Below are 26993 nucleotides of genomic sequence, written 5' to 3'. Positions count from 1 at the left end.
TGAAGGGGGAATGGACGATCTGGATAAGGAGCTTAACAGTGAGCTAAAGTCGACTGGAGGAAGTGAGCAAGTGGCTGCCTTATGACGATAGTGAGAGCAGATTGGCCATTTTGTGGAACTATAAAGGAAGTGAGAACATATCATGTGACGCATGGGAAGGTTTTATTAGAGAATCAGTAATGGCTGAGAGTGTGTTAAGAGAGTGAAATCGATTTGAGGGTATGGGTGGTATTTTAAACCATGGCAGCGAATGAATTTATAGTCATGTTAAACAAACATGTGTACTACAACTCTGCAACAGATTTCAGTTTGCAATTTTCTGTTCCCAGTTTCAGATCATTACTATTTCAGTTTTAATATCAGAGTTCCAACCTTCCATTGGCATCACCAATTGTTCTACTCTCCACCAGACAATCCGATTTTTGTCATTAAGTTTTGCGATACAGCTCCATATCATGGCACAGGAAGGGGGAGGTTATGACTTTATAATACCAGCCCAGGGTCAGAATAGGTGGGTTGCATTTTTTGTTTTTCCTCTTACCCTTGTTCTGTTCCTTTTTGAATGCTGTTCATTTATAATATTTTCCAGTTTTAAGGAATTGTTCCTACCCCAAATGTTTTGTCTGCTGTCTCCACAAATGCAGAACAGTCCCATATAGAAACTGTTCTCCAACACCTCAAATTTAAAATTCTTATGTTCAAGTCCCTCCGTGGCCTAGTCCCTCCCTATCTCTGAACGTTCTCCAGATCTATAACCCTCCTAGAACTCTGCATTCCTCCACCCCGTACCTCTTAAGCATCCCACTCCCTTCGTCCCACCACTGGTGGCCGTGCCTTCAGCCACCTAGGCCCTGAGCTCTGCAATTCCCTCCTTAAACCTCTCTGCATCTCCACCTCTCTCTCCTCCTTTAAGACCCTCCTTAAAACCTATCTCCTTGACCAAGCTTTTAGTCAACCCTCCAAATATCTCCTTCTTTGGCTCGGTGTCAATTTTTGTCTGATTAAGCTCCTGTGAAGCCCCTTGGGACGTTTTCATACATTAAAGGTACTTTATAAAAGCAAGTTGTTCTTGTTGTTCTGCAGGACATACAGTAGTCCATTCTGTTTCTTGCTCTGATTGCTGAAAAATAGCAATTTTATGTGCGTGTGGTTCAAATTTCAACAGATATGATATCACGATGAATGTCATTTGCAGGGATTTCAAATGACATGCATAATCACAATGAATACATGGCAGCATTTCAAACAGACTGCCCTGATGATCTAAACTGTACAGCTCTCAGTTTATAATGCCATCCAAAGGATGTGACTTTCTTGCTATTACGCAACAGCTGTAGTGAGCAGGGATCTGGCAGCCTCGCAGTGTAATAAAGATAATGTCTCCACTGTCACAAACCTCCAGGTACAGAAATGTAATCATTTATTAATTAGTAATATTTTGTTCCATTATATCTCTTATTATGTTCAAACAACTTATGCTTATGATGCTTCTCACCAACCTGTATTGCTGAAATCAGAATATAACAGTCAGATATTACCATTTTAAACAACAATCCTTTGAAACGCCTTAAAGTCTAATTTTGATTTAAGTGTGAAAAGTTACACTAAACCACAAAGGAGTTGCAGGTAAGCAAACTGAATAAAATAATATGCTTAAGGAATGATCCGCCCATGCCACCCACTATTTGCATTCCAATATCATAATAGCTTTTACGTGTATTGCTGCAGGAAACTAAGGATTTATAAATAATTGCAGCCAGACTGGATTTAACTTCCAACCAAGAGCCTTGTGACTGCTCAGATCCCAACCCTGACTGATATTCAATGGAGGCACGTTACACTGATTCTTTATTGGGACATCAATCTCTGTGCCAGGAGGCTTGTATGGGCGGAGTATTGAAAAAGTCATCATCTGTGTAACACTGCCTGTAATCTGCTCATCACAGCTGTCAAGTAAAAGCAAGAAAACTATACGCAATACAACAAGTAACTGCAGTTACAGTCAAGTGTTTCTATTGGCACTACCAATTCCAAAGCCTTAGAGTGTACATCAGGGCCACCTGTTTGAAATGCTGCCTTGTAATCATTGCGACACAAACTGAGTTTCTGACATGCAACAAAATAGGTAAAATCTCTAAATTATAGGGATGGCATTTCCACTGGGACATGGTACTCGCAGGAAGCAAATCTTAGATAGTTATAGGTGGATAGCCCATAATTTTTCATTGATTCATTTTAAATCATGGGCTGCATATCCACTCCCTGTGAATGCTACTCCCTACTGAATTACCCTTTCTATTTTTTTTGTAGGACTTTAGATAAACGGGGTCTTAGTGAATTCAAAATCAACATCAGGTATCCTGCCAGAAGTGACAGGTGATATACAATACATCTGCCCATATCCAAGTGGGTGTATTGTAATGATGTTCAAATAACAGAAAAATTTTCTATCATTTGTGCCATAGTAATCCTATGAGCTGCTATGACAGTGGGAGTGGGGGTGGCAGATATTTAAAATGTAAAGACTGGGCACAGGGCACATGGATACCAGCGCATTACACTGTGAATAAGATATAATTGCTAGTCCCATGGCACATATCGGAGGGTTCAGATTCGGAGCACAAGAGACTTGGTCTGCTTGTGGAAACTGTCTTTTTGCTGTAAACGTAAGTTAAACATGTTGGCAGGCCTCCCTCCTCCTGATAGATGGTTGCACAGTGACATTAGTAAGAAGCTCACAGCTCAGACTGTGCTGCCCCCTTAGCTGAAGGGGGAAATGCAGTGGGAGTAGCCAGTGGCCCTAACACAGAATGTTAAAGTGACTGGAGAGGCATTCAACTCTTAAATTACAGGAATATATTTATTTTTAAAAAGGCCTTAAATCCTGAAATCAATGAAAAACAGGTTCAGAAAATTACACCAATCTGCCGATCTGAGTTGGTACCAGGCCTGCGAGAGCGCATGCACCAAGGTTCTCTGCTGATGCACGAGAGGCCTTGGGTGCAAGAGCTGGACAGAAGGAGAGACATCCTATATCCGCAGCAGGGGGCAAGAGGCCCTATACTCAAAAGACAGTGGGAGGCAGCGGGGGAAGAAGTCAATGCCAGGCGCACAGCATCATGAACATGGATATAGTGCAGGAAGATGTTCAATGCTTTGACATGAGTGGTCAAGGTGAGTGAGGTCAACTGTCAAGTGGCGTCTCCGACCAACTGCACCGCGCACTACACCCCCCATCACCCACATACCAATAAACTCTTTCCATCAGTACTTAACTCTTCCAATCAGTTGCTTCTTCTCACTCTTACACATTACCACTGTTTCAAGCCGCCCACCCACAGCTCACAGGCCACACACACTTGCAGCTATTCACCCATGACAGGAACATCACCCAGACACATGTCCCGCTTTCTTGCAGGAGAAGGTGGTGCATATCAAGAGGCAGCAAGTGGCAGTGGCATTTAGCCCGTCAAGCCTGTTCCACCATTCAGTGAGGTCATGGCGAACCTGTGACCTAACTCCATATACCTGTCTTAGCCCCATATTCCTTAATGCCATTGGTTCACAGAAACCTATCAATCTCAGATTTAACATTCACAAGTGAGCTAGCATCAACTGCCGTCTGCAAAAAAGCATTCCAAACGTTTCCCCCACTTTGCATGTAGAAGCATTTCCTAACTTCACTCGTGCACGTCCTGGCTATGTCCCCGTGTCCTAGTATTGAAGTCTAGGAGAACTCCAAAAACAGTTACAAATGTCTCGGCAGCCAGAAGCAATAATCCAGCCTCTAACCTTTAAATCCTGCATGGTCCCTTTAAATAGCGCCGGTGGGGGGTTCTCCAGGCACTCTAAGACACGTCTAGATGGTCGGGGTTAAGACTGTGCGTTGATTTGGGCGTTAAGTCCCAAAATGGTGTCCATCACTTTAAATCAGCGTTGCACACTGATTGAAGCCATTTTCTCCCTACTTTACATGATCCCAGCATTCGTTATCTGCGCCTGCACGATCTCCTATACCAAGATGGCGCACGTCATGCAGGAAACGTGCATGCGCATCCAAGACGCCATCTTGGATGTCGGAGAGACCGTGCAGCGCCGAAACAACAGGCGCTACACGGCCCAATTTAGCGCCCTCTATCTTTAAAAAAAACAAACTGCCTGTTTACTCAAAGGCAGATACCAACAATCAAGGCAGATTATACCTAACAGTCCGAGTCATTTAATGAGACATTACACTCTATAGTTAACATTCATTAACGAGCAAGAAACAATGTTAACTTATTGTCTCACTGCCAACAAGCTAGTGGGAATCCAAAAAAGCCTGTTCCCCATTAAAATTCCCTAACATTTATAGTAGAGATTTTTTTTTAAAGTTAATTTTGATTAGCCTTCGACCAGTATAAATTCCAAACACCAGGATTGGTGGTGGAAATCGATTTTAAACCACAGCAGTTCTGGGTGGCACAGTGGCCTGGTTCACTGAAGTAACACTGCACTGTGCCACAGAGCAGGCTTGTCCTGTAAACCCCCACACAGGGAGTTCGAGAATGAAGACCAGCTGCTCTTTCACCAAGAGGCAGAGACAGAAAATCACAGGGGTAGTCTCCAGAGACCTCACGCGCCTCCCAGCAAGTTGCCAACAGGCAGCAGCATCGGCTGAGTCCTGTGATTGAGCTAGGGATGGTGCGTAACATGGGGAGCCTTTCCCTATATCTTTCCCTCTGGAACTGCCAGATTTATTCTAGGTGATGACAGTTTTGGTGCTGACCAAAATTATTCAAGAAATTAATTCTAAGAACCATACCAATACTAAATTGACCTTTCCTTTGAATGCACCTGGTTATTTGACCAGTTACTTCTTATAGCACCCTTCATTTTGCATTAACCTTCTCTTTAAACTGGCAGGATAGAAGACACTGACCCTAATCAAACCACTATCTCTTGTTCATTTATTCACGTTCTGTCTGTATAGTCTGTACCTGCAGATACCTTTGGAGATGTCACCTACTCCTCTAACCAAGGCAGCCACTAGTGCCACCAACTTAAGCCATTGGTATCCTTTCTAAAATCACAGGTCATTCTCTTTCAATGCTGCCATTATCATTCCTAATGCAGCCAGAGCTTCCTTCTTCACTGCCATCACTTCACTTCTTAAAGCTACAGTTCCAAATCACTCTCCCACCATACAATTCCAAAGAAAAATTAATTACTTGGGAGATGCATCACACCTTACAATTAGAATACATGGTATTTTTGGGTCTTAGCCAAATGTTAATCAGAACACTTACCCCTATCTGAATTCCCAATTTCCTCACTTACATAAGCATCAATGCTGTGGTGCTGCACAGACTATAGCAAAATTCAATGATGTAAACATACTGAAATTCTGTCATTTGAACTGCATTCAATAAAAAAAATCCTTAGAAATGCCACTATAGTAAATTAAGACTCTTAATACAACAGAACTCCTGACAAAGCCATTCTGTCATGACATATATAGATTTAATTATGAAAGGGTTTTACTCAATTTGGAACAAATATTAGTGCTTCTAATTAGATTATTCAGTGCCTTATTTGTTTAAAAGAACATCTGATATACTAACAAGTAATCATTCAACATGCCCAATTCTTCAAGGTGATTAATTTGTGGAGACTCAGGGAAAATGGCAACACCCAGATTTTACAAAAGAATTTTCAAAGTGGACAAAGAGCCCAGTCAAACAGACCAAGACCTTTACCATAGAAATCAATGGGAATTAATACATCATGTAGGTGAAAAACCCAACAAGGATTGACAGAAATATTTCTGTAAAATGCTGCAGGCAGTTTTACACCAGTGTATTTTTAACCATGGAAAATCGGATGGAAACTATTTCAAAGCCATGAAACATTTACTTCCGACATTTAACGACTTTGAACTTGAAATTATGTTGCACAATTATTAACACACAGGGTTGTGTGAAATTCCTTTGCAATCAATGGAATGGAAATCGGGCAGGTTCTATAAACCCTCTACCAGGTTACCACCCTGGCGGTGAAATAGGAAATGAACCCCCTTCTGCCAGGCTTTCATCAGGTAGCCCATTGAAACCTGACAAACCTCATCCAGGCAAACAAAATTAAATGGCTTGAACTTATGACATTCAGGTTGAAAGTCAAGATTCAGCCACTTTCTAGTACCAGGCTGCCTGCACTTCCAGGCTACTTTCTACTTTATATGCAGGATGGTGAACTCTTCCATATTTTACCACCCAAAATTACCTAATAACATGTGAGGAACATCACTCGGTGTTAACCAACCATGGGGGAAATTCCCTCTGTGTGCCATGTCTAGCAAATTTATAAATGCATTCTTTAGAAATGAGTTTATGATTTCAATATATTTTGCACACAGAGGAATTTGTCTCCAATACTGAAATTGTGAGCAGCAAAACCTTTTGAAGCTCTTTATGTATACACAAATACAAATATATTTTATTTACACACACACAAACATACATGCACACAGTAGTTGATCTCCCACAGCATTGCTCATGAGACGTATGCTCGTTTAGAAGGAGTGATAATGTTGTCACGTTGCTACATTAGTACAGTAGTTGAAACAATGTGGCTAGTTGGAGCAGGTTATTTGGTTTATAAGGTATTGGGATAGGTGTGGCAATAACTAAGTGAGGTGGGAAGTGACGAATTGGAAAATATTTAGAATTTTTGCGGGGTAAGAAATAAAAAAAGATCTTGCATTTATATAGTGTTTCACCACATTTCTCAGAACATCCTATAGCACTATGCAGCCGATGGATTACTTTTGAAGTGAAGTTACTGTTGTTATGTCGGCAAACACAGCAAGGTCCCACACATACCAAAGGAATGAATTGCCAGATAATCTGTTTTTGGGGGTGTTGGTTGAGAAAGAAATGTGGGCCAGGATGCCAAGGAAACTCCCTGCTCTTCTTTCAATAGTTTCATGGGATCTTTGACATCTGCCTCAGTAGAGGTAAAGAGCCTCAGTTTAATGACTCATCTGAAAGACAGCACCTCTGGCAAGGCAGCATCCCTCAGTTCTGCACTGCAGTGTCAGCCTAGATTATGTGCTCATATCCAGAACGGGGGCCTGAGCCCCCAATCCTCTGACTCAAAAGTGAGAGTGCTACTAACTGTAATTTTGAGTATTTGGTACCAGTATGAAAGGGGGAGGAGGGTAGTAGGAAGTTGAGGGATGGAGGAAGTAATGGGGCAGCGAGTAGTGGGGGCAATTGTAATGGTGACGCGTGAACATTAGAATGTAAGAACATAAGAAATAGGAGCAGGAGTAGGCCATCCGGCTCCTTGAGCCTGCTCCGCCATTCAACAACATCATGGCTGATCTTCTACCTCAACACCATTTTCCTGCACCATCCCCGTATCCCTTGATGCCTTTAATATCTAGAAATCTATCGATCTCTGTTTTGAATGTTCTCAATGACTGAGCCTCCACAACCCTCTGGGGTAGAAAATTCCAAAGATTTGCCACCCTCTGAGAGAAGAAATTTCTCCTCATCTCAGTCATAAATGGCCTACCCCTTATTCTGAGACTGTGAACCCCTGGTTCTAGATTCCCCAGCCAGGGGAAATATTCTCCTTGCATCTACCCTGTCGAGCCCTGTAAGAATTTTGTATGTTTCAATGAAATCACCTCTCATTCTTCTAAACTCTGGAGAATACAGGCCTAGTCTACTCAATCTCTCCTCATATGACAATCCCGCCATCCCCAGGAATCAGTCTGGTGAACCTTCGTTGCACTCCCTCTATGGCAAGCATATCTTTTCTGAGATCAGCATTCCAAAATTGTATACAATACTCCAGGTGCAGTCTCACTAGGCCCTATATAATTGCAGTAAGTCAGCTTTATTCCTGTACTCAAATCCTCTTGTAATAAAGGCCAAATTACCATTTGCCTTCCTAATTGCTTGCTGCACCTGCATGTTAGCTTTCAGTGACTCATGTACAAGGACACCAGGTCCCTTTGAACGTCAACATTTCCCAATCTCTCACCATTAAAAAATACTTTGCATTTCTGTTCTTCCTACCAGCTATCCTGTGGATAACTTCACATTTTTCCACATTATGTTCCATCTGCCATGTTCTTGCCCACTCACTTAGCCTATTTATATCCCCTTGAAGTCTCTTTGCATCCTCCTCACAACTCAGATTCCCACCTAGTTTTGCATCATCAGCAAACTTAGAAATATTACATTTGGTCCCCTCATCCAAATCATTGATATAGATTGTGAATAGCTGGGGCCCAAGCACCAAACGCTGCAGTACCCCACTAGTCACAGTCTGCCAACGTGAAAAAGACCCATTTATTCCTACTCTCTGTTTTCTGTCTGTTAACCAATTCTCAATCCATGCCAGTATATTACCCCCAATTCGATGTTTTTTTTTATATTCGTTCATGGGATGTGGGCATCGCTGGCAAGGCCAGCATTTATTGCCCATCCCTAATTGCCCTTGAGAAGTTGGTGGTGAGCCGCCTTCTTGAACCGCTGCAGTCCGTGTGGTGAAGGTTCTCCCACAGTGTTAGGAAGGGAGTTCCAGGATTTTGACCCAGCGACGATGAAGGAACGGCGATATATTTCCAAGTCAGGATGGTGTGTGCCTTGGAGGGGAACGTGCAGGTGGTGTTGTTCCCATGTGCCTGCTGCTCTTGTCCTCCTAGGTGGTAGAGGTCGCGGGTTTGGGAGGTGCTGTCGAAGAAGCCTTGGTGAGTTGCTGCAGTGCATCCTGTGGATGGTACACGCTGCAGCCACAGTGCGTCGGTGGCGAAGGGAGTGAATGTTTAGGGTGGTGGATGGGGTGCCAATCAAGCGGCTGCTTTGTCCTGGATGGTGTCGAGCTTCTTGAGTGTTGTTGGAGCTGCACTCATCCAGGCAAGTGGAGAGTATTCCATCACACTCCTGTCTTGTGCCTTGTAGATGGTGGAAAGGCTTTGGGGAGTCAGGAGGTGAGTCACTCGCCGTAAAATACCCAGCCTCTTACCTGCTCTTGTAGCCACAGTATTTATATGGCTGGTCCAGTTAAGTTTCTGGTCAATGGTGGCCCCCAGGATGTTGATGGTGGGGGATTCGGCGATGGTAATGCCGTTGAATGTCAAGGGGAGGTGGTTCGACTCTCTCTTGTTGGAGATGGTCATTGCCTGGCACTTGTCTGGCACGAATGTTACTTGCCACTTATCAGCCCAAGTCTGGATGTTGTCCAGGCCTTGCTGCATGCGGGCTCGGACTGCTTCATTATCTGAGGGGTTGCGAATGGAACTGAACACTGTGCAATCATCAGCGAACATCCCCATTTCTGACCTTATGATGAAGGGAAGGTCATTGATGAAGCAGCTGGAGATAGTTGGGCCTAGGACACTGCCTTGAGGAACTCCTGCAGCAATGTCCTGGGGCTGAGATGATTGGCCTGCAACAACCACTACCATCTTCCTTTGTGCTAGGTATGACTCCAGCCACTGGAGAGTTTTCCCCCTGATTCCCATTGACTTCAATTTTACTAGGGCTCCTTGGTGCCACACTCAGTCAAATGCTGCCTTGATGTCAAGGGCAGTCACTCTCACCTCACCCCACATGTGCTCTAACTTTGTTCACCAACCTCCTCTGTGGGACCTTATTGAAAGCCTTCTGAAAATCCAAATACACCATATCCACTGGTTCCCCCTTATCTATTCTACTAATTACACCCTCAAAGAACTCCAATAGGTTTGTCAAACATGATTTCCCTTTCATAAATCCATGTTAACTCTGCCAAATCCTATTATTATTTTCTAAGTACCCCGTTATCACATGCTTTATAATAGATTCTAGAATTTTCCCAGTACTGATGTCAGGCTAACAGGTCTGTAGTTCCCTGTTTTCTCTCTCCCTCCTTTCTTAAATAGTGGGGTATCATTTGCTACCCTCCAATCTGCAGGAACTGTTCCAGAATCTATAGAATTTTGGAAAATGACAAACAATGCATCCACTATCTCTATAGCCGTCTCTTTCAAAACCCTGGAATGTCGATCATCAGGCCCTTGGGATTTATTGACTTTCAGTCCCATTAATTTCTCTAGTACTATTTTTTTTACGAATGCTAATTTCTTTCTGTTCCTCATTCTCGCCAGACCCTTGGTTCTCTAGTATTTCTGGGAGGATTTTTGTGTCTTCTTCCATGAAGACAGACACAAAGGGCTCGATTTTGCAATGGTGGCGGTATGGCAGCGGGAGGGTGAAGGTGCACGTCGCAAACCCACATGAACAAAACTTACCATTTCCCACACGATCACACGGTGATTGCTGATGATTAACGTCCTCTCCAGGTTTTGCGCCTGGCAGCCAGCCTGGTTGACAGGCTGGCTGCCGTCAGGAGCTGCAACGTGAGCTGGGGGGGGTGGGGGGGGGTGCGGGAAAGAGAGAGAGCGAGACGTCATCCGGCACTGGAACGGAAGATCGGGGGGAAAGGGGAAGATCGGGGGAGAGGGGAAGAGCAAGGGGGAGAGGGGAAGAGCGGGAGGGTGAAGAGGGGAAGATCGGGAGGGTGAAGAGGGAGACATCGGGAGGGTGAAGAGAGGAAGATCGGGAGAGTGAAGAGGGGAAGATCGGGAGGGTGAAGAGGGGAAGATCGGGAGGGTGAAGAGGGAGACATCGGGAGGGTGAAGAGAGGAAGATCGGGAGAGTGAAGAGGGGAAGATCGGGAGGGTGAAGAAGTGACGATCGGGATGGTGAAGAGGGGAAGATCGGGAGGGTGAAGAGGGGAAGATCGGGAGAGTGAAGAGGGAAAGATCGGGAGGGTGAAGAGGGAAAGATCGGGAGGGTGAAGAGGGAAAGATCGGGAGGGTGAAGAGGGAAAGATCGGGAGGGTGAAGAGGGAAAGATCGGGAGGGTGAAGAAGGGACGATCGGGAGGGTGAAGAGGGAAAGATCGGGAGGGTGAAGAGAGGAAGATCGGGAGAGTGAAGAGGGAAAGATCGGGAGGGTGAAGAGGGGAAGATCGGGAGGGTGAAGAGGGGAAGATCGGGAGAGTGAAGAGGGAAAGATCGGGAGGGTGAAGAAGGGATGATCGGGAGGGTGAAGAGGGGAAGATCGGGAGAGTGAAGAGGGAGACATCGGGAGAGTGAAGAGGGAGACATCGGGAGGGTGAAGAGGGAGACATCGGGAGGGTGAAGAAGGGAGACATCGGGAGGGTGAAGAGGGAGACATCGGGAGAGTGAAGAGGGGAAGATCGGGAGAGTGAAGAGGGAAAGATCGGGAGGGTGAAGAAGGGACGATCGGGAGGGTGAAGAGGGGAAGATCGGAAGGGTGAAGAGGGGAAGATCGGGAGAGTGAAGAGGGAAAGATCGGGAGGGTGAAGAGAGGAAGATCGGGAGAGTGAAGAGGGAAATATCGGGAGGGTGAAGAGAGGAAGATCGGGAGAGTGAAGAGGGGAAGATCGGGAGAGTGAAGAGGGGAAGATCGGGAGAGTGAAGAGGGGAAGATCGGGAGAGTGAAGAGGGGAAGATCGGGAGGGTGAAGAGGGAAAGATCGGGAGAGTGAAGAGGGGAAGATCGGGAGAGTAAAGAGGGAAAGATCGGGAGGGTGAAGAGAGGAAGATCGGGAGGGTGAAGAGGGAAAGATCGGGAGAGTGAAGAAGGGACGATCGGGAGGGTGAAGAGGGAAAGATCGGGAAGGTGAAGAGGGGAAGATCGGGAGGGTGAAGAGGGAAAGATCGGGAGGGTGAAGAGGGAAAGATCGGGAGAGTGAAGAAGGGACGATCGGGAGGGTGAAGAGGGAAAGATCGGGAGAGTGAAGAGGGGAAGATCGGGAGGGTGAAGAGGGGAAGATCGGGAGGGTGAAGAGGGGAAGATCGGGAGAGTGAAGAGGGAAAGATCGGGAGGGTGAAGAGGGAACGATCGGGAGGGTGAAGAGGGGAAGATCGGGAGGGTGAAGAGGGGAAGATCGGGAGGGTGAAGAGGGAAAGATCGGGAGGGTGAAGAGGGAAAGATCGGGAGAGTGAAGAGGAGAAGATCGGGAGAGTGAAGAGGGGAAGATCGGGAGAGTGAAGAGGGAAAGATCGGGAGAGTGAAGAGGGGAAGATCGGGAGAGTGAAGAGGGAAAGATCGGGAGAGTGAAGAGGGGAAGATCGGGAGAGTGAAGAGGGAAAGATCGGGAGGGTGAAGAGGGAGACATCGGGAGGGTGAAGAGGGAAAGATCGGGAGAGTGAAGAGGGAAAGATCGGGAGGGTGAAGAAGGGAGACATCGGGAGGGTGAAGAGGGAAAGATCGGGAGGGTGAAGAGGGGAAGATCGGGAGGGTGAAGAGGGAAAGATCGGGAGAGTGAAGAGGGAAAGATCGGGAGGGTGAAGAGGGAGACATCGGGAGGGTGAAGAGGGAGACATCGGGAGGGTGAAGAGGGGAAGATCGGGACGGTGAAGAGAGGAAGATCGGGAGAGTGAAGAGGGAAAGATCGGGAGAGTGAAGAAGGGACGATTGGGAGGGTGAAGAGGGGAAGATCGGAAGGGTGAAGTGGGGAAGATCGGGAGGGTGAAGAGGGAGACATCAGGAGGGTGAAGAGGGGGACATCGGGAGGGTGAAGAGGGAGACATCGGGAGAACATCGAGGGGGTGATGAGGGGGTGATCGGAAAGGGAGACATCGGTTTTTGGAGCAGGGTGGAAGGGTAGGTTGATTTTGTGTTTAAACTTCCTTCTATGGTTTTTGATGTACTTTATTTTGTTTCTTTTTCCCTGATCCAGCCCTTCATGCCTGGTAAATCAGAAGCGGTGGGCAAGCCACCCAGGTAAATTAAAAATCGTTACAATCACTTAATCTGTCACAGGTAAAGTGCCTTAAGTACCTCAATGAGGTACATTTGGCTCTTTAACTGTCATCCCGCCGGCTTTAATTGCTGGTGGGACTTCCGGTTTCCAGTCGTCCGTGTACACACAAGTACGTCCTTGGGAAACTCGGAAGTCGGCGGGTTGGAGCCAGCTTCTGAACCCGAGCAGGATTTCTGCAATTTTCTGAACCCCCCGCCCCCAACGCACCCGCAATTTCCCCCTAAAATTGAGCCCAAAGTATCTGTTTAATACTATCTTTAGTTTCTCTTATTAGCCACGGTTGGACCACTTTTCCTGTTGGGTTTTTGTGCCTTAAATGAATATATAATTGTTGCAAATTATGTATTAATTCTTTAAATGTTAGCCATTGCCTGTCTACCATCATTCCTTTTAATGTAGTTCCCCTATCAACCACAGCCAACTTGCGCCTCATACCTTTGTAGTTTCCTTTGTTTAGATTTAAGACCCTAGTTTCGGATTGAACTACATCACTTTCAAACTTAATGAAGAATTCTATCATATTATGATCACTCTTCCCTAAGGGCTCTTTTACAACAAAATTATTAATTAACCCTTTCTCATTGCACAATACTAGATCTAAAATAACCTGTTCCCTAGTTGGTTCCTCAACATATTGATCTAGAAAACCATCTCGTATACATTCCAGGAATTCATCCTCCACAGTATTAGTGCTAATTTGGTTTGCCCAATCTATACGTAGATTAAAGTCCCCCATGATTACTGTATTACCGTTGTTACATGCACTTCTAATTTCCTGATTTATACCATGCCCTACATTACCACTACTGTTTGGTGGCCTATAAACAACTCCTACCGATGTTTTCTGCCCCTTGCTGTTTCTTAGCTCCACCCAAACCGATGCTACATCTTGATCTTCTGGGCCAAGATCCTTTCTCACTATTGTACTGATCTCTTCCTTTATTAACAGCGCTACCCCACCTCCTTTTCCTTTTTGCCTGTCCTTCCTAAATGTTGAATATTCAGTTCCCAGCCTTGGTCACCCTGCAGCTACGTCTCTGTAATGGCAATTAGATCATATCCATTTACTTCTATTTGTGCCGTCAATTCATCTACCTTGTTGTGAGTGGGTGAGCAAGCAAGGATACTAAGAATTTGGGCTGGTGATTAGGGAAAAAAAAGACAGTGGCGAACAGGAAGGGGAAGAGGAAAATAAGAGAGTGGAGTAGAAGAGTTGAGAAAATTGAAAAAGGAAAGCAGGCAATGGAATTAAAAAGAGAGAAAAAGGACGGAGGAGAACAGGCCTTCAAAAAGAAAAGCCCATGGAGAAAAGGTGTTTTGGAAAGAGAAAAGATAGAGCACACAGACAATGGGGGGCAAAGAGAAAAGCTAATGTGCCACAGGGTTTGAAACAACAGAAAAGGCAAAAAACAGCACACAAGGGGGCATGAAACAGCGTAAGCTGAAAAAATAATCAGCACACAAAAAAACAGGGAACAAAAAAAAAGAAATGTCAAGCAAGGAAGGAGTGAGGCTGGGAAAACTTACCTGGAGAAAGCTGCTACTGGAGTTAGGCCTTCTGATTTATGATGGAGCTGAGAGTTACAGCTGGGAGAACAAAGCTGGAATTGACCATATGATCCACTCAGCCAATCAGGAATAAGTATCTGGGAGGACCAAGGCTGAGATGACCAAAACTGGGCGTAAGTCACGTGCCAGGAATCAGCCAATCAGTGGTTGCTCGAAGAAATAGCACTCAAAATTGTGTTTTTTAGTGTAACAGCCAAATATGTGATTGAAATAGCATGACAGACAGATTACATCAAAAAGTGTTACAGGAAGTGCATAATATACTCAAGGCATTTAATATATTAAGTGTGGTAGTTGAAGTATGAAGCTTCTCAAACTTTACACAGATAGACAAAATTAAAAAGTCTTGAATAGCTGTAAAAAAATGAGATAAGAAGAACTTGCATTTATATAGTGCCTTTTACATCCTTAGAACGTGTCAAAGTGCTTCAGAACCAATGAATTACAATGTGGCAGCCAATTTCTCCACAGCAGGATCCCACAAACAGCAACGAGATAAATGACCTTTTTGGTGGTGATGATTGAGGCAAGATTGTTGGCCAAGAACTTAGAAGAACTGCCTACTCTTCTTTGATTAGTACCATGGGATCGTTTACATCCACCTGAACAAACAAGGCCTCAGTTTATTGTTTCATGCAAAGGACAGCACCTCCGACAATGCAGCACTCCCGCAGTACTGCACTGAAGTGGCAGCTTAGGTTATGTGCTCACATGGATTATTAGGAGGGTGAAAAAGACATAGGAGGGTTTGACACAAATGAAAAAGTGAGAAAATGGAGAAAGAGGAAATAAAAGCTGCCAATGCAGATCCTGGTAGTAATCGTTTCTCAGAATTCAGATGATGAACAAACCATTGAAGTTTCTTTCTCCCAGTTTATTAAGTAACCTGAATCCACTGACTGAATTACTGCCTCAATTCATTTCCGGCCTTCTTGTGTCCACTACATAACAAAGACAAGAATAGTATCACAATAAAATAAGGGAATTGATTATTCAATAAAAAATAATTCTTGTCAGTTGAAACTATTTTAACACTGGTCTGGTGTCATAATCTTGTAAAACTCCTCTCTCGCTATCAAGTGAGCTGCCGCTGACTTCAACTGTACCACCACTGTGCCCAACATCGAAATGTGCTCTCCTCATGGCATAACTGATTGCAGTGGAATGTCAGTAAAACTTCACGAAAGAAACAGTAAGTTCTAAAGACGTCCATCATTTCTGGATATTAAAAATCATAAAAAGAAAAATCTGGGAGCATGCCCAAGGCTACAACACATGCTCAGGATTCAGTAACATTCAGTCATCCAAACGAGTATTCCTCCAGCCATCTGTTACATATTACAGAACATTCTACATTAAAAGTTTCTGTGGAATGTTTTTGACAGAATGGTACAAAGGAGAACAAGTAAAATAGAAGGAAAAGACAATAATTTATGTGTACTTTCCCTAATCTCGTAGACAATATTCATAACTCATGATGCGCTCTACCCTACACTGGGGAGACCAAATGCCGATTTGGCGACCACTCTGTCAAATTCCACTCTGACCTCTTTGTCTCTGGTCTCTTACACTGTTCCAAGCAGGATTAATACAAGCATCAGGATCAGTATTGCATCATTTTGGGCACACTACTGCCCTCTGGTCCGAATATCGACTTTAGCAACTTCAGACTTTGGGTATATCCTCCATATTCTTGTGATGTGGGGTGGGTCCCTATCTCTGTAACCTCCTCCAGCCCTACTACCCTCCAAGATCTCTGCGCTCCTCCAATTCTGGCCTCTTGCGCATCCCCGATTTTCATTGCTCCACCATTGGCGCCCATGCCTTCACTTGCCAAGACCCTAAGCTTCGGAATTCCTCTCCACCTCTCTCTCCTCCTTTAAGACGCTTCTTAAAACCTACTTCTTTGACCAAGTTTTTGATCACCTGTCGTAATATCTCCTTCTGTGGCTCGGTGTCAAATTTTGTTTGATAATCACCCCAGTGAAACGCTTTGGGACATTTTACTACGTTAAAGGCGCTATTTAAATGCAGATTGTTGTTGTCTGGCAGAGGGGAGAGGGGCAGGTTCAGTGGAGATGCTTTGTCGGAATGCAGCACTGGCAGAGGGTCTGAGTCATGATGTTGAACCATTTATTCTCTTCGGACTGATGGATCCATTGGCGTCAAAGTTCCATGGGGTTTCCACTGATCTTCTGGTTATGCCAACAGAAATTCTACTCTGTTGTGTTTTGCCAGCACTTCGAATTTTAATGTCAGACCTGCTGATTTGGCAGCTTCTTTTCTCTTTCTCCATTTTTTTTCACCTTTTTCTTTGTGTGGGCCCCTCCCATGTCTTTTTCACCCTCCTAATTATTTGCACATTATTCTGCCCTTTTTATGTGTCTCCAACACCTCACTGATGATTCACCAAAATGTTACCTGGGCTAAAAGGGTCAAATTATGAGGACAGGTTGCATAGACTAGGTTTGTATTCCTTTGAATATAGAAGATTAAGGGGTGATCTAATTGAGGTATTTAAGATGACTAAAGGATTCAATAGGGCAGAGAGAAACTATTTCTCTGGTGGAGGAGTCCAAAACAAGGGGACGTAACCCTTAAATTAGTGCTAGGCCGTTCAGGGGTGAAGTCAGAAAGTGCTTCTCCATGCAAGGAGTAGAGCAAATCTGGAACCCTCTCCCTCAAAAAGCTGTTGATGTTGGGTCAATTGAAAATTTTAAAACTGAGATTCATAGATTTTTTGTTAGGCAAGGGCATTAAGGGTTACAGAACCAAGGCGGATAGATGGAGTTAAGATACAGATCAGCCATGATCTAATTGAAAGGCGGAACAGGCTCGAGGGGCTGAATGGCCAACTCCTGTTCCTACGTTCTTATGTTCCTAATAGGTTCGAGGGACTGATTGGCCTCCTACTGTTCCTATGATCTTTTATACCAGCAAATAGTTTTCTATAAACAGTTTGTAGGTCGTTCAACCCATTAGCTCCCGCTCTGGTGGCATGTATATTGATTCTGTCCCCATTTTCTCCTTTTCCTTTTTTTTTCCAACTTTACTAAAACGCCTTCTTCTTTACTCTTAAATTCTGAAAAGGGAGACACATCTGACATGTCACAACCTGTCTTTTCTCTTTACAGCTGCTGATTGGTCTGCTGTGTATTTCCAGTATTTTCTGTTTTTGTTGCAGTACAATGGAATCTCATTGTTGCAAATGGTTTTCCAAACATTTTGTTCTGATAGAAAGTTTCCTGCTGAAATCTCACTAGATCTAGGGTTCTGGGTGTTGAAATGGGTTATAGCACATGGTGCTTTCATCATTGAAAACTGAATCTATCACAGACTCCGGCCTAAGCAAGACTCTATACAACTGTAGCATAACTTCCTCCCCTTTGTATTCCAGATCCTTGAGATAAGGACCAACATTCCATTTGCCTTTTTGATTGCTTTTTGTATCTGTCTACTAGCTTTAAATAATTTGTGTACTTGGACTACCAAATCTCTTTACTCCTCAACAGTACCTAGTTTCTAACCATTTAGAAAATATTCTGATTTATCTTTCTTAGGTCCAGAGTGAATGACCTAGCATCTGCCCCCATCTGCACTACTTACTGTCCCTCCTAATTTAGTGTCATCTCCAACATGGATATACAACACTCTACTCCTTCATCCAAGTCATTAATAAATATGGTGAAAACCTGAGGATCCACGACAGATTCCTGGGGAAGACCACTGGTCACATCCTGCCAATCTGAGTACATTCCCTTTATCCCCACTCTCTGCCTCCTATCTCCCAACCAATTTCAAACCCAAGTCAAATGGCTACCTCCAATTCCATGCACTCCCATTTTTGCCAATAATCTTATTGAACACCTTCTGAAAGTCCATAAAGCCAACATCCATAGACACTCCCTTGTCTACCTTATTAGTGACCGCCTCAAAAAATTCAACTAGATTAGTCTGACATGACATAACCTTAACAAAGCAATGCTGGCTTTCTCTGTTCAGTTCATATTTCTTCAAGTTGTGAATTATAAAATATAAATTCCCGACAACTAACGTTGTTAGCCACCAGCATTTTGGAGCTTTCAATTGAGGTGTAAGGACTTTAACCCATCAGAGTCATAATTAAACAAACCTTCAAGTGCCAATCAGCTGGTTTAACTGAGCACAGCTGAAATATTTGAACTGAAACTTGACGAGGTCTGGCACACAATCATTGGTCAGAATCAACTTAGAATCACTTGTTCATTTCAGATCAACTCAAATATGGTTGGAGATGCACAGAGCTCCAGATACTCACTTTGGCTGGAGAGATCACAGATTCCACCAAGAGGTCAATCAGTGGCTGATAGTACATTGATGGTAATATCCGGTCCTCTGCCAATCTGACTTTTAATCGTAATGCTCCTAATTTACCACTGTGAAAATAAAGATAACATCACAATGACATCAGAAAAACATTGGAGCTGTTCATCTGGAGTTGGCAAGGAGATATTACTGCCTGGGGCAGGTCCTTCTCATGTAATTATTATACTGATTACTTCTACATTTTTTTTTTACTCAGGATTTATTCATAACCCCTCAGCATTACGTTTTTAAGCACTGACAGAGCGGAAACATAGTTAAGTAGCTCTTTTTATTAAATTGAGTTATTATTCTGAAAAGCTGACAATATATTTTACATACCTATAATCTTCCACTTAAAGAGTACTTTAAGTGGAAAACTTTAAGAAAACTCTTAGGATTTGTGCTTCAAAGTATATAAACAAAACTTATTCTGCAGCCCCAGCGATTTTTATTCATTCAAAGTTTTGAAGAATCTTGTCTTCTGTGAGACTAAGGAGGAATTCTCCTTGATTCACTATTTATAGTCATAGGCGCAGCTATTGGGGGTTGAAGGCAATGATTTCCCACCCCAACCCACATTTTTTTGGCATGGGTTATTTCCTGCTTCAAGTCCCAGAATTGCTCCTGATGTCTCCCCCCAGCTATACCTCCATTCTCTGCAAAATCATAAGCATGCTTAGAATTTTGCTATGAATGGCACAAGAAAAATCTTTCCCTCAATTAGTGGCAATAAAGAACTGTGTGGCCATAGAACATTTTTGGCAGTTAGTGCTGGTTCTATCTAACATGAATAATGAGCCTTAGTCACAATGTTACTCAGTGTTGGATTCATGCTTGTGATTCACGTGTGTTCCTTACAAAAAATGTATTCTTTACTCATACACCTGTATAAACCCATGGGGATAATTCATTGATGGAGCGATAGCAGAGCCAATTCAGAGAAAAACAACTGAAAGTCTTGTTCCCAGTGGGACAGGATTGTAGTCATTTGTTTATCCCACAATTAGACATCATAATTATTTGTTAAATACAGCTAGATTTTCCTGATGGCTCAGTGGGTAAATGCAATCATACAGACTAGGAAGATACAAAGTTAAATCCCCACTCCACGCTGAGTAACAGATCTCAACCAAAGAGTGACACAGACGCAAGAACTGGCCTCAATGCACCTGGGCTAGGATGAGGGGAGGGGGGGAATGGTATCGTGGGTTCTCCCTTCCGATCCAGTGACACCTGCTCCAAATGCACGTGTGTGGAAGTTGAGTGGTGACAGGATTTGGTTTCACCGTAATGTTTTTCCACGGTGGAACCGTACCCCAGCATGATTAGCTGCTTCAAGGGGAAAAGAATCAAACCCAAATTTAATGTCCTGGGCCAGATGCATCTGCTCATTCTCACCACTGGTGGGAACCATAATTTAACACAAAGTGCTTTATCCTCATCAGCAGTAAGTTTACATACATGTCATAATGCACAGACTTACCAAGTCTTACGCAGTTGGAATAAAACACATTCATTTTGGTTTAAAAGTAATCAAAAAGGCTAATGGAACGTTGGCCTTTATCTCAAGGGGATTGGAATACAAAGGGGAGGAAGTTATGCTTCAGTTGTACAGAGCCTTGGTCAGACCCCATTTGGAGTACTGCGTTCAGTTTTGGGTACCGAACCTCTGGAAAGATAGATTGGCCTTCGAAGGGGTACAGCGCAGATTCACCAGAATTATACCATGGCTTAAAAGATTAAATTATGAGGACAGGTAGCATAAACTTGGCTTGTATTCCCTTGAGTTTAGAAGGTCGAGGGATGATCTAATCACGTTGTTTAAAATGATTAAGGGATTTGATCAGGTAGGTACAGAGAAGCTATTTCCTCTGGTGGGGGAATCCAGAACAAGAGGGAATAATCTTAAAATTATAACTTGGCCATTTAGGAGTGAAATCAGGAAACACTTTTTCACAGAACGGTAGTGGAAATCTGGAACTCTCATCCCCAAAAAGCTGTGGACACTGGGTCAATTGAAATTTCGAAGATGGCGATCGATAGTTTTTTTTGTTAGGTAAGGACATCAAGGGATATGGAACAAAGGCAGGTAAACAGCGTTGAGGTACAGATCAGCCATGATCTAATTGAGCGGCAGAACAGGCTCGAGGGGCTGAGTGGCCTACTCCTCTTCCTATGTTTATATTAAAATGTCACCTCTTTTAATGTATCTCACTCCTGAAAATAAACCCAACTCGATGAAGAAAGTTTGGGATTTTGCAGAGAGCTTCGCCCAACGGATATTGGAAATTTGGGCCACAGGTGATTTTCCTAACCATTTAAATTAACGGTTAGAAAATCTTGCAGAGCGTGCACTCGGATTTCCAACATGCGCTCTTGGTAGGTGGAGCTTCCCATCACCAAGGCAAGGTCAGAAAATCACCTTTCGTGCTTAAATGGTTTGGAATCTGTCTCCCTTTGTGATCATAAATCTCACTCATAATATTTCTCTGATGTTGACAGCTTTACATATCATCCCAATGGAAAATTATGCTGGCAGGGACCCAAACTTATTTATCCAGACAATAAAACCTTGCACTTGCCAAAAAGAATAAAGGGCCCATATTATTCTTTTAAACGCATTGGTTAATTGGTCCAAGGATTTATAAACAAACATTTCAAGCATTTGTTCAGGTAAAAAGGGGCTATTTTCTGTTCAGTTGCAGAAATTTCCTGTGGCATTGTAATAAGAAAAGGAGATTTGGGGATAATTGTGAAAAACTTGTTGAAACCAGCCCAGTCTATTGAAAAGTCAAACACGGAACTAGATTGACTTAGCAGAGGGGCAGAATTTAAATCAAAAGAGGTGATGATGTTATTATATGAGACAATGATTAAGTCCCTACTGGGGTACTGAGCACAACAACATGGACAGTGAAGGTGCAGTGCAGGACATCAAAGATGACACTAGAGGGATGATTTTACGAACACATGTTACCAATGGGAAGCCTTCCCCACTGGCCACACATAGTAGGAATGGGGATGCAATGCCCACAATTTTCTGCCTATTAAATACAAGTCCAAATTATTCACAATAACAAGGGTTAAAAACTAGGGGTATCATTTAGGATTTGGAGTAAATAGAGCATTATTTCAAATGGGGTATTCAGGCAGAATTATTTCATACCCAAAGTAATAGACACATAGAAGCAGTTATTGGGAAGCAAACTGGATGAATGAGTTCAAGAAATGAGGTATCCTTCTGATGAAAGAGAAGCAGAAGGATTTGGTGGGAGGCACAAAGTTGAGGGTTAAGACTAACCAAAAAGAGATTGGATTGCTGGGTCAAACAGCCTTCTCCTGCTCCTAAAATCTATTAGTTTCCTAGAAACAGAAGAAGCCCATTTGATCCAACATGGATCAAGCATGTTTAGAGAAAATCCAGATCTGCTCACACAATGAAGATATCACCCACTACATTTTGAAATTCATCTGTTGCCAACCAGGTTGTTCTTTTAGCATTATGACTAAGATGCAATGATGCACATGTGACAGTCGAAATCCAGAACCATGAAACAACCGGAACTATTTACCCTGCATCGTCTTCATTTTTTTCAAAAGGCATCAACCGAAACCAGCCCTTGACCATTTGAGACTTCTGAAGGGCATCCAGATTGAAGTCAATCTGTTTAGTAAAGAAACAGACATATTCCTTTGTAAATGTACAAGCAACAACAAGCAGTGATAAAGCAGGTACAAACACAAGCACATGTTGGTCTAGTATTTGTACTTGTAGCTGCAACAACACTCGAGAGGCTCAACACCATCCAGGACAGAGCAGTCTGCTTGATCAACACCCCTGCCACGGGCCTCAATATTCACCCCCTCCACCAGCACACATTATGGCCACAGTATATATCATCTACAGGATGCAATGCACCAACTCACCAAAGTTACTTCAACAGCACCACCCAACTCCATAACCTCTATGACCAAAAAGGACAAGTGCAATAGTACCATCACCTCCAAGATCCCCTCCAAGTTACACACCGTCCTAACTTGGACATATATCACAATTCTTCATTGTTACTAGGTCCAAGTCCTAGAATTCCCCACCTAATACCATGTGGAAGCACCATCATCACAAGGACATCAGCAGTTTAGGGCAATTGGGGATAGCCAGTAAATGCAGCCTTGCTAGTATCGACCAGGTCCCAAGAATAATAAAAAAAATGTACTGCAGTACTAGGCATTCACTAGCTAAGAGAAAAGTGGAAAATCAGTTTACGACACTTAATTTTTAAAAAATTCTTCTGGCACTGCACAGTAGCATATTTACAGAAAGTTACTTCTGCACCTCTTACTGAATAAATCTCAGGCAATTTGAAAACTGGAATCCTGCAAGTAACAGAATAATTCCTGCAATTTGCTCTGTAGAATGTGTCAAACATTCTGGATAATCTTGCAAGATTTCAACCATATTTCATAAATTATACTTACAGGACACATCAGATCCAGTTATTACAGTTTAGAGGAGTTGCAGGCCAATGGGATAGAAAAAGCCCCACCATGAATCAACCCTCTTGCCTCTACCTTCAGGGGATGTTTCATTGTATGAATAGGATAAGAGTTAAAAACCCACAACATCCCACACAGCAAAGTATGCACGGTTTGTACGTCTTCCACACTGAAATGCTCCATGTGCACTCACATATGCAAGACTTGCATGCTGCAACTGAACTCCTGCCAATTAGTAATCCAGGTACAATGCAGGTTACTGCTGCAGATGGGGAACTAGATCAAAATCTGCTCTAACTGTGGCTTTAACCAAGAATGGGGACTGTATTCTAATCCCCTATGTCTCCATGTTTAGTTGACACTAGAGGTTGCTTTCAATGTGCGTTTTCTGTGGGATTTTCAGAAATTCAGAATGTTGTGCAGACTGGCCTCAGCCTTTTAGATGGCCATCTGTGGGCTCTGCAAACTACGCAATGGTTAGGCTTGAGATATAATGAGAACTTTCTGGTCGGCCTAATTTCCACGGGAATGGCCAAATCTTACTGGCGTATTACTGGAAATGACAACGGAAGCCATTCAGTCCCCCATTGAGGCAGCAGAAGGCTTTAATATCCTTGAGGTAATGTGGCCAATCAGTGGCAATGAATTATCCATCATCCCAATTCAACCAACTGTAGCCACACTGAGGGGTATATGGGCCTCATGGGGTACAAGGATAAATTATTACAAGTATAATTAAGTTTTCTCTCTTTGACAAAATGAACATCAGCTATACAAAAAACAATACTTATTAGCTGTACATACCAGCCTCAATGGTTTATGCAAAACAACCTGCAGTTAACATAAAAATGTCCTAAGATGCTTCATTGAGGGGGAATGGAAAGTATACCAAGTCTTTTTGTAAGAGTTAGAAGAGGTGACCAAAAATTTGAATGCAGCGAAAGATGGTGAGGCAAAGGAGTTTAGGGAGTGAGGTAGAGCGGAGGTGGCTGAAGGTCTTCCAACTTTGGTGGACGTTGGAGCGAGGGAAGATGCACAGAATGCCAGCATCAGAGGACCGGAGGGCATGGGATGTAAGACTGGAAGAGATTGAAGAGATAGGATGGGGAGAGGCTCTGGAGGGATTTGTATTTGATGATGAGGATTTTAAATTAGATACATTAGGGCATAGGGAGCCAGTGTAAATCAGTGAGGATGGGGTGATAGGCAAGCAGGACTTAGTGCAGGAGAGGATTCGAGCAGTGGAATTTTGGACAAGTAGGATGGAGGTCAGTGGGCTGGCAAGGACGGCACTGGGGAAATCAAGTCTAGAACTGGCAATGGGATGGATAAATGTTTTGTGGTGGGTGAAGTGGGGGTGGGAACAGGCAATGTTGTGAAGTAAGAAGTCTTAATGACGTTTAGGATATGGTTTTCGAAGCTCAGCTCTGAATCACACAGGATGCCAAGACTGCACACAGCCTGATTAAGCTTAAACAAGTAGTCAGGGAGGGAGAAGGAGTTGGTACCAAGGGAGCAAAATTCTTGATAGGGGCCAAAATAGATGGTTTTGATCTCCCTGATGTTCAACTGAAGAAATTTCCAGCTCATCAGACAGGCAAAGATGGTAGCGGGCTCAAGGGAAGTGGTGGAAAATTAGCGCTGGATGTCATCAGCAAACATATGGAAGCTGATCCCATTACTGCAGACAAAATTTGTTTTAAGGCAATTCATGAAATGTATTTTTGAATTGCCTTTTTGTGCAGTTTTAAAGTGCAAATTCACAACAGGGTGTAAAGCTGCAAATTCACAGCATCACACCAATTAAACCATTAAGAGGACTCAGATTGATGTCCAAACGGCCCCATTAATTGGGCTGGCTGCACTATTTATAACTGTTTCTATGTATAGGTGAAGTGCATTTTAAAATATGAAAAATGGAAGCCTGGCTTATTCATGCGAGATTCGCCTAGAAATAATCGGCTTCGTATTTTTAGTCATGTCAAGAAAAGCTATTCTAATTGGGTTTATTTCAATTTGGAAAATGGAGTCTGGCAGTCATTGTACTGAAAGTAGCAGAACTGCTGATAATACTATACAGCTATTGGTAGACAGGGGTGGTAATACCACAACACACAGGCTCCTTTGCCAATGTTCTACATTTAAGTACTGAAGGATTTTTATACACAAATAAACTGCAGCAGTTACAGTTTTGAAATGTTATGACAATGAAGGAAATGGGTGCAGCTGATGCAGTTACCACTGTCAGTATATGACAGCAATTGTAACATCTCATGGAATCAGCAAGCCTGCTAAGCTCTTCTCTACCTGAAAAATGGTGCAGAGCAATTCTAGACTTAAAAACTGTCCCCTTTGATGGTAGAAAAGGTACGAGACAATCCAATATAAATGCTTGAAAAAATAATCAGTACCATTTAATCACTCGATAAGCAAATAGTTAAAACAATTTCCAAGACGAAGAATTCTGCCGTTCATTATTTAAGGAAAAAAATCATAAACACTTTGATAAAGAATGGGCCAGGAATTTCTTCAGCCACCATAACATTGGCATAAACCCTACTTACATGTGTAAACTTTGCTTCTGCCAAAGTTACGGAGCAGGAGAAACCCCGAGGAAATTCCAGGTGTGTGTTTAGAATATTGATATCAGGCCGGATTATACAGTCCTCAGTGCCAGTGGCATTGCTGCACATCTCATGGCAAAGCTCCACATTATGGGGAGCTGAGACTCAAGGTCTGCTCGTTGCCTGATGAGCAATATGCCTCATAATGCGTTTTAGAAGCGCTAAAAGCACTGAGAGCCTGCAAACATGTTCTGTGCTAGGTTCATTAAGGCTCCAATAGTATGTAATTAGGGTTAGGCCCCATATTGCAGCCTGAAAAGCACCTTACATTTAAAAAATTATTTGTTTCCCAGCATCTGCTAAGAAAATTAACAGTTTAGCATACATTGTGCAAAGACTCAAATGTGGGCTATTGAGGTCTGAATTATTCTAACAATACCCTGTGGATTCAGACACAAATACAGTGAGGTGTGCAAACCAACAAGGCAAATTTACTTCACTGGGACTAATTTTATTCTGGCATTATTTATAGGCTGTTGTGATATCGATGAACCAAAATGTTGAATTTTATTTGTGGAGGAGCTATCACACATGAGCAAATATGCAGTCTAAAAATCATCCAAAAATAAAATTTTACGTCTTGATATGTTTGGCTGGTGCATGTCTGCAGTAGGGCACTGCTTCATGAGAGCTTCATTTACATTTTAAGAACTGGTACTACACCTTCTTAAAAGACCATTTGATCTGAATGATCAATTAAAGGTTATTGTGTGGGAATGCAAAAGCTGAGTTCTTGAATAGGTCACCTTGAACTAATTAAAATACACTTTTTTTCTCAGGCTTTGATTACTTTCCTGCTCCTTATTCTAGAACAGGCATTTCATAATACATGACATGGAGGAAAAAATGATCAATATGAGTTACAAGATTATGGCACATTTCAGAACATCATAAAGCATGGTTTGCTGCTCGAGTTGAAACCCTGTCTTACTGTGGATAATTGCTGTCATCCAGCATTCTATCATTCGTTATTGCTACGAGTTTTTGAATTAATGCTTTTTCCTCCTCTGCCAATATCTCCTGTTCCAGGTTGTATCTTATACTCCAGCTATACCTTGATAGTAAAACTCACGATTCAGTTTAGCAGTTTAAGACTAGAGCTACTTTACAATGCAAATTACAATTTACAA

General features: G+C 43.0%; 1 protein-coding gene across 1 annotated transcript in view; it reads right to left on the bottom strand.

Annotated features, from left to right (window-relative positions):
• Window positions 1-26993, bottom strand: part of LOC137342166 (rasGAP-activating-like protein 1) — a 213856-nt gene that overhangs the window by 107217 nt on the left and 79646 nt on the right. Inside the window, exons 8-9 of the mRNA XM_068005891.1 lie at window positions 22315-22406; window positions 18696-18813 (exon numbers count right to left, since the gene is read on the bottom strand). Coding sequence (XP_067861992.1) covers window positions 18696-18813; window positions 22315-22406 — 210 coding nt within the window. The remainder of the gene's footprint in view (window positions 1-18695; window positions 18814-22314; window positions 22407-26993) is intronic.

This window comes from Heptranchias perlo, chromosome 25, assembly GCF_035084215.1.
Source record: "Heptranchias perlo isolate sHepPer1 chromosome 25, sHepPer1.hap1, whole genome shotgun sequence".
NCBI classification, from domain to species: Eukaryota; Metazoa; Chordata; class Chondrichthyes; order Hexanchiformes; family Hexanchidae; genus Heptranchias; species Heptranchias perlo.
This window is presented reverse-complemented; position numbering and strand designations above follow the sequence as displayed.